Source organism: Mustela lutreola, chromosome 16 (genome assembly GCF_030435805.1).
Source record: "Mustela lutreola isolate mMusLut2 chromosome 16, mMusLut2.pri, whole genome shotgun sequence".
NCBI classification, from domain to species: Eukaryota; Metazoa; Chordata; class Mammalia; order Carnivora; family Mustelidae; genus Mustela; species Mustela lutreola.
Genome location: NC_081305.1, coordinates 59,887,803 through 59,895,415, shown reverse-complemented (window position 1 = coordinate 59,895,415; position 7,613 = coordinate 59,887,803). Strand labels below are relative to the sequence as shown.

The 7,613-nt window shown below is 48.5% G+C and overlaps 1 protein-coding gene across 5 annotated transcripts; it reads left to right on the top strand.

The window, feature by feature from the left end:
• Window positions 1–2,841: 2,841 nt before the first annotated feature.
• Window positions 2,842–6,133, top strand: TEX101 (testis expressed 101). Of its 5 annotated transcripts, none has more exons than XM_059152732.1 (6): window positions 2,842–2,931; window positions 3,483–3,584; window positions 3,710–3,853; window positions 3,979–4,197; window positions 5,473–5,601; window positions 5,744–6,133. In XM_059152732.1, the coding sequence occupies exons 2-6, from the start codon at window positions 3,521–3,523 to the stop codon at window positions 5,971–5,973; spliced, it is 786 nt and encodes a 261-aa protein (XP_059008715.1). In that variant the 5' UTR covers window positions 2,842–2,931; window positions 3,483–3,520; the 3' UTR covers window positions 5,974–6,133. The 5 variants fall into 5 exon arrangements, with proteins under 5 accessions (XP_059008715.1, XP_059008717.1, XP_059008718.1 ...); XM_059152734.1 differs by having other exon boundaries at window positions 2,853–2,926; XM_059152735.1 differs by having other exon boundaries at window positions 2,863–2,958; window positions 3,979–4,173.
• The last annotated feature ends 1,480 nt before the right edge of the window (window positions 6,134–7,613 follow it).

The following is a 7,613-nucleotide window of genomic DNA, read 5'->3' as shown; positions in this document are numbered from 1 at the left end:
GGCTCAGGTCATGATCCCGGGGTTCTGGGATTGAGTCCCGAATCAGGCTCTCTGCTCATCGGGGAACCTGCTTCCCCTCTCTCTCTGCCTGCTGCTCTGCTAACTTGTGTTCTCTCTCTGTCAAATAAATAAATAAAATCTTAAAAAAAAAAAAAAAAAGAAGGAACCAACCCTACCAACACCTTGACTTTGGGCTTCCAGCCTCCAGAAGTGTGATGATAATACCTTTTGTTGTGTAGGCCTCCTGGGCTTTGGTACTTAGTTATGGCAGCCCCAGAAAACAAATCCACAGGCCAAGAGCCAATTTAGGATAAATTCACTACAGGAGCTAAAAGCCAGCTTCAGGGTCAGGCCTGGAGGCAAGGCAAGTTGCTAGTCAGAGAAATGGGAAGGGTTGAGGAAGGGTCCCAGAGCCTAAGGTACAGGGTCCTTAGGACCACCACCTCTTCATATTTATACTAACTGTCCCTTATGTTTTTATTAATAATATATTAATAAGTATACTTAATATTAACTGTCCCCAATGGAAAGCTTTTAATGTATTTTTTACATAAAATTAAGAGCTTTTACTACCACCATTCTGACTGAGGCATTTTCTCTATTGAAAATAAATATTCGGGACGCCTGGGTGGCTCAGTTGGTTGGACGACTGCCTTCGGCTCAGGTCATGATCCCGGAGTCCCGGGATCGAGTCCCGCATCGGGCTCCCAGCTCCATGGGGAGTCTGCTTCACTCTCTGACCTTCTCCTTGCTCATGCTCTCTCTCACTGTTTCTCTATCAAATAAATAAATAAAATCTTTAAAAAAATAAAAATAAAAAAAATAAAAAAAATAAAAAAAAAAAAAAAAAGAAAATAAATATTCACTTATAGCTTAACTTCCAGGAATAGTACCAATTCTGAAAGTACACAAAGGATACTTTATTTTATGTATAGATGCTGAGAGTTGAGAGGGGTAGTAACTTGGATTTCTGGGTCCAGACGACAGTAGGCTAGGACCTAGCTAGACCCCTGAGTCTGATGAAGGAGGGACTGGTGGCCTGGACTCCTGGATCTGAAGGAGGAGGGGCTGGGGGTCTGGACTCCTGGGGTCTGAGAGAGGAGGGGTTGGGGGTCTGGACTCCTGGGTCTAAGGGAGGAGGTGCTGGGGGTCTGGACCCCTGGGTCTGAGGGAGGAGGGGGCCGGGAACATGGACTCACAGATTCCTGAGAGATGAGAGAACTCAGGGCCAGGCATCAGGGACCCACGATTTGAAGTGGATTTCTTTCTATCTTTTCTCTTACTTTGCTCCTGAAGGTTGTGCCAAAACCACAATGAGCACTAGAAACTGTCTATCCCCTAAGTCTGTTCCTTGTTAGGAGGCATCAATCAAGACAAAGAACTGCCAAAGCTTCCAGAGTATGCCAGACAGATAGGACAGAATCAGCCATGCTCACTACCATCATACAGAGAGACCTACTCCTGGGAAAACTGTGGGCACTGCCTAGCCAGATTGCTAGGGCAAGGCTGGGATTGGCCATGGCTCTTTTGTAAGGGGCTTCCCCCATTCCTGACTCCTAACAAGCCCAACACATCCTGTCCTCTAGCCCCAGGATCTAAAGGCATCTGACACCTAAATATTTCTCATCCCCTCCAGGAATCACATGCCTATTCTTAGTGTTTAGAATGTTAAAACATGAAATAATTAAGGGCTATGATATAACCCAATTGTAGCTCTTTTGTCCTTAGTTCATCTTAGTTCATCTTTGAAAACATTTCTGGTGAATTCTTAAAAGGATATTACTCCTTATCTAGCTAAATTGCTTTCTCTTAATATTTGTATTAACTCTCTCTACTTTTTTGTTGTTGTTGTTATTGTTCTAATTGTGGTATTTTCTCTATTAGAAACAAATATTACAGCGCCTGGGTGGTTCAGTCAGTTAAGCATCTGCTTTCAGCTCAGGTCCTGATCCCCTGAGATCCAGTCCCACATCCAGCTCCCTGCTCATCGGGAGTCAGCTTTCCCCACCCTCCCCTGGCTGGTGCTTTCTCTCTTGCTTGCTCATTCTCTCTCTCTCTCAAATAAATAAAATCTTTAAAAATAATGAATAAATACTCATTTACACCACGGCACTCACAGAAACAGCACCACGTCTGAGAGTACACAAAACACCCCTTTGCTTCATGTTACATATAGATCTGAAGAGCTTCCAATTCCAGCCAGGAACCAGAAATCCGAATGAAAGCCACGTCTTCCTGGTATAGAGGCACAGCCACGTGGGGGAGCTATGGCGGCAACCTGTGCCCTCACAGTCACGGCTCATGCACGCCGTCAGGGGTGCTGGAAACGACTCTGAAGACGGCTTTGCTCCAGTCAACCTTCCAGACGTCCATGGAGGGGGCTCGTGCTGTGACCCCACTGGCCCGCCAGGATCCACCGTGAGGGAAGGTGATGAGACCAAGCTGCCTTCCAGTGTCTAGGAAAACCGGGCGGGGGCGGGGTCCAGGCTGGGCACATGGGAAGGGGGAATAGTTCAGTGGAGGACAGAGGAGGACAGTGGAGGACAAAGGTGTGACCTCCAAGCACAGCCCACTCCATCGCCACATGAGAGAAAGCGGTCAGGGAGGCCACTTGAGGACGCACCACCCGCCCGGCTTTCCTCGCCAAGCGCAGCAAACACCTGTTCCCTCCCCCCACCCCCATTCCAGCATGCTCGCCGTTCTGCGCATGCGTGCCTTCTAAGCCGCCAGGAAAAGACTTCTCCAAGGCCAATTGGGTGCAACGTTCTTCGGGTTCACCCAATGAGCGCATCAGATGCTTTCACAATGACCAATGGGGCTTCGAGTGACCCGTTGGGCAAAGGTAGCCCCGCCTTCCATTTCTCTGAGAGGCCAAGCCAAGGCGGAGTGGAATGAGAGGGGCGTTCTAGGACGTTCCTCCAGCAGCGTGAGGTTCCTGTGAGGTTATCTGAAAGCCAGGTGGAATCCGGGTCCCTTAAAGAGAAAGGAGGGCTGAGGACCCAGACTCCTGGGTTCTGTGGAAAGAGGATGGGGGGAAAGAACTCCTGGGTCTGAGAGGGGAGGAGGCCGGGCCCTCAGAATCCTGGGTCCTGCGGGAAATGGCGGCTGGAACGTAAAGCCCTGGAGCCCTCGATAGAACAGGACTGGGATGGCAGAATTTCGAGTTGTGGGAGGCCCGGGGGCTGAGAATCCTGCGGCGTGGGAGAACATGGGCTTGACCCGGGGCTGAGGCGGAAGGGGCGTCTGGGCCGGACCCGAGGTTGGGCGGTACTGGTCACTGAACACCTTTGGCTTCGGGGAGTAGGGATTTGGGTCGGAGGGTTGCCCTGTGGAAACAGGCACGGCTCAGACTCGCAGGCTAGACCATGGGGGCCACGGTCTTCTGTGGCGCCGTGCGCCCCGCAGCGCCAGTCCTCGCCGCAACGTCCGTGCAGCCTCGTTGTGTGAGGCTGAGCAGCCCCCTCTTCTCTCTCTAATCGCAGATCCTTGGCCACTCCTCCAGGCGGCTCTGAAAGACGCCATGAGAGCTCGTCGCTTCCAAAGTTTGCTGTTCTTCCTCCTCCTCGGACCCCCCTCCTTGGCCTGTAAGAATGGGGGTTCGGGGTGGGGGAGGGCTGGTTCACAGAGGAGGCACCTCTGGGGAAGAGGACGGGCCAGGGCCGCACAGGGGAGGCCAAGCGTGCTTCCCTTGACCTCCTTTCCTCCGCAGTGGAGCCAAGTTTGTACTGTCACAGGGGCATATCCACGAGTATAGAAAAGGACCCAAAGAGGACGTTTAACTGGACCACAGAGAAAGTTGAGACTTGTGACAGTGGGTCGTTCTGCCAGGAATCCCTTCTGATGATTAAAGCAGGTAAATGGGGAAAGGGCAGCTGGGTTGGGTGGGTGGAGGGGTCTGTCCTGGCAGGGCCGTTCCCCCTCCCCGGGGCCAAACCCTAGGTCCACATCCTGCTTTCCTTCCCCACTGTCTCCGAACAGGGGCCAAGACAGCAGTTCTGGGCACTAAGGGCTGTGTCACGGAGGGGACCCTGGCGACAACGTATATCCAGCACTCCCCACCACCAGGCATAATCACAGTTTCCTACAGCAGCTACTGTGAGGAGTCCTTATGCAACAGCAAGGGGAGCTTAATGGAGCTGTGGAGGGAGGAAGAGACCCAAAGAACGCCAGGAGGTGAGACATGGGGACTGAGAGAAGGTAGGCAAACCCCTAAAAAGATGGTGGGCCTTCCTTCTCTGTGTTCTTACTTAGCTCAGGCCCAACGGTGCCATACACAAAAGAACCTCATTTTTTTTTAAAAGATTTTATTTATTTATTTGACAGAGAGGGAGAGATCACAAGGAGGCAGAGAGGCAGGCAAAGAGAGGGAGAAGCAGGCTCCCCGCTGAGCGGAGAGCCTGATGTGGGGCTGGATCCCAGGACCCAGAGATCATGACCTGAGCCAAAGGCAGAGGCTTAACCCATGGAGCCACCCAGGAGCCCCAGAACCTCAGAGCTTTTGCCTGCCTTTTTCTTTTCTTTTTCTTTTCTTTTTTTAAAGATTTTATTTATTTATTTGACAGACAGAGATCACAAGTAGGCAGAGAGGCATTGCCTGCCTTTTTCTAAGTTGTTACCTTGGGGATCTCAACACTGCTCAGAGCACCAGGAAGGCAAAGAAGGCGGTGGTGTTAAGTTTGGTTTTGTGTTTCTTAAACAATAAGGGGTCAGTGGAGGTTTCCAGGATGGTATGGCTTAATCAGTCTGGCAGCTACTGCTTCCCGGATTTGGCCACCCCCTATGGCAATCTGGCCCTGCCTACCTTTTCAGTTTACTTCCTTTTCTTCCTTGCCTGTTTATTGCGTTCCAGCTGGGGCCAGTAGTCAAAATATTTAACAAAAGATATGGTACTGGCCAATCAGAATAGATGCTGGCCATGAAAAACCAGTCCAGCCCTATCTGTGTCTACCAACTGAATACTAACATGGCAGTGTCTCCCAGTCCCCCAAATCCAGCAAGCTGCTCACACCTCCAGACCTTTTCCTTGCTGTTCACTTTGCTACTCCCCCAACCCCCATTTTCACTCAGCTAATCTCTGTTCACCCTCCACTTCAACTCAGGTGTCTGCTCTGTAAAAATAGTTAGCAAATTCTTCCAAATAGTTAAATATTCCTCCATTCCTTCACCATTATCTTCGGACACAGTGCGTACTGAGAAGTACAATTAAAATTACTGGCATGTCCTACTTGATGATGTCCATGACAGGAACTGTGTCCTTTTGATCTCTGTCTCTACACCTAAGCACACAGTTTGGAAGTCATGTTGGGTGGGTTCTGATAGCAAAGAGAAACAGTTGAAAAGGTATGGGGAGATTGCAGTGATAGGCCTTGATTGCAGTGGTGTCAGCAGCAAAGACTTGGGGAAGAAAGGAAGAAAGAAGAGACAAATCCAGAGGCAGGACATACCTTAATTGCCCTCTGTTTTGCCTTCTAGCTCCCAGTGTGGCACCACGCTTCCACTGCCCAACCTGTGTGGCTCTGGGAACCTGTCCGAATGCTCCTTCTCTTCCCTGTCCCAATGATACAATTCAGTGCTATCAAGGAAGACTTCAGATCACTGGAGGTAAACTCAACACCCAGTGGTGTCAGAGGCTGGAAAACCAGACATCTGGGTGGATCCCAGGGTTCTAGGAATGAGGAAGGAATGATTCCCTTCTGATTTCCTAAAACATCTGTGCATCTTCCCATCCTTTCTTGTTCTACAGGAGGCATCAACTCATTTTTGGAGGTCAAAGGCTGTACATCCGTAATTGGTTGCAGGCTGATGTCTGGGATCTTTACAGTAGGGCCCATGTGGGTGGAGGAAATCTGTCCATATCAGTCTCTCCCTCAGCCCCGAAAGACTGAAAATGGGGCCACCTGGCTTCCTGTTTTGGTTTGGAGGTTAGAGCTAGTGCTGCTGCTGTTACTGCAGGAACTTGTCCATTGTTCCTGAGGAAGTGCTTCTCATCCTGGACTGCAGGACACCTCTTCTGACTGGAAGCCTTCTGACTGCTGGTCAGCAAGTTGAGGAGCGAGTGGAGAGCTGAAGAACAGGGAGTTCCTATGGATGTATTTTATATTTCTAATAAAGTTTCTGCTGTGATTGGTGTAAAACCCAAGCCTAGAAGTGGAATTTTAGTGCTGAAAGGACCCTGAAAATTCACTTTCTCCAACCCACACATTTTGCAGAAAGGGAAGCAGAGATCTGGAAAACTTGACTATCTCACACTAACATAGTGATGGGCAGAGCAAGACCCGAACTTTGATACTTGGACCTAAAGTCTGGTTTTCCTCCCACTCTTAATTGGTCACTTTCTCTTGCTAGCTGGGCAAGAAATCAGCATTAGTCTCCTTCAGAGCGCTCTGAGCCCAACCTTAAGGACACAGTTGGCTGTGTTGTTCTAGTATTTTTCTGGGAGGTATGACAGAATTTGAAAAATCAAGACTCCAAATTCTTCTGTTATAACAGACCCCACCTCCTATGTCCTGTCTCTTGCCCATTTACATCATTCCTTCTCTGCTGCCTACTTCATGCATTTTCAGGGCACACAGGAAACATTGGAGGCAGCTGGGGCTCAGCAGGGTATGAAAACTGGGGTCTGGGACTCTTGGGAGGAAGATGTGTTTTTGACTTCTCCTGCTTCTTACTCAAGAACACATAAAACCCATCTCATAAAAGACTCCAATGATAGAGGAGCCACATAGGAAAAAGTAAAAGGTGGGGAAATGATAAGGGGGAACAGACATTTATTATTTCCTTTAAATAGTTTTATTGTGGTTTACCTGACATAGCCAACTGCACTGGGGGTGGAAGGAGACTTAATGCAAACTACTGACCCCACAGAGGAAAAAGGACAGGGGTGTTTGGCCATAGTATAGTCCATCCAAGTTCCTTCTAGAAAGTTTTGGTTCTAAATCAACTCCTTGAGTTAAAGGCGCACTCCAGCTAATACTTCATCTTTGTCCCTAGGCAACCAGTTTCCCATCAGTTTACAGGAGAAAGCACAAACAAATCAAATTTTTACTTAATGAGGGGGCATATAAGTTTCTAAAATAATAAGCATTCAGAACTATGACTGGTAAATGCCCTCTAGGGCAAAAACAACAACAAAAAAGCCAAGTAAATGTTTTCCATAGGACAATAGCTTTCTGATGTCACTGAAGACAGTTACAGGAGAAAACCCTGAGTGAATGGAAGAATGACATAATTTTCCAAAATTTGGCCCCTGGATTGTTTTGGCATTTTAAAAATTATGTGTATCATATGCCAAAGAACTTCAGGCAGCACGGGCAAATTTCTTAGGCCTCAAGCTCAAATATAATATATTTACATAAATGTACATAATATAAAAGTATTTTGATATATTGTTGATTTTTCGGATACTTTGGTTTTAATAATCCCTCATCTGACCCAGGGGTAGGTAGAAACTTAACCAGTTTGAATAAACTCAGCCACCTCAGGGCTTTCTCCCTTTCCACTCTCCTCGCCCAGGGCTTGGTTACAGGACTGGTGAGAAGGAGGTGACTGTCTAGTTTTGGCCTCTCTGCTGCTCTTGTCCATATTTCTGCTGATGCCTGGAACCCGGCTTCCAT

What these genes read in the sequence shown, in the direction of transcription:
- TEX101 (XM_059152732.1), top strand. Translation starts at nt 3,521, where the DNA reads ATGAGAGCTCGTCGCTTCCAAAGTTTGCTGTTCTTCCTCCTCCTCGGA. An exon ending in CCTTCTGATGATTAAAGCAG is followed by an intron (nt 3,854 to 3,978) that starts GTAAATGGGGAA and finishes GTCTCCGAACAG; the next exon opens with GGGCCAAGACAGCAGTTCTG. An exon ending in GACATGGGGACTGAGAGAAG is followed by an intron (nt 4,198 to 5,472) that starts GTAGGCAAACCC and finishes TTTGCCTTCTAG; the next exon opens with CTCCCAGTGTGGCACCACGC.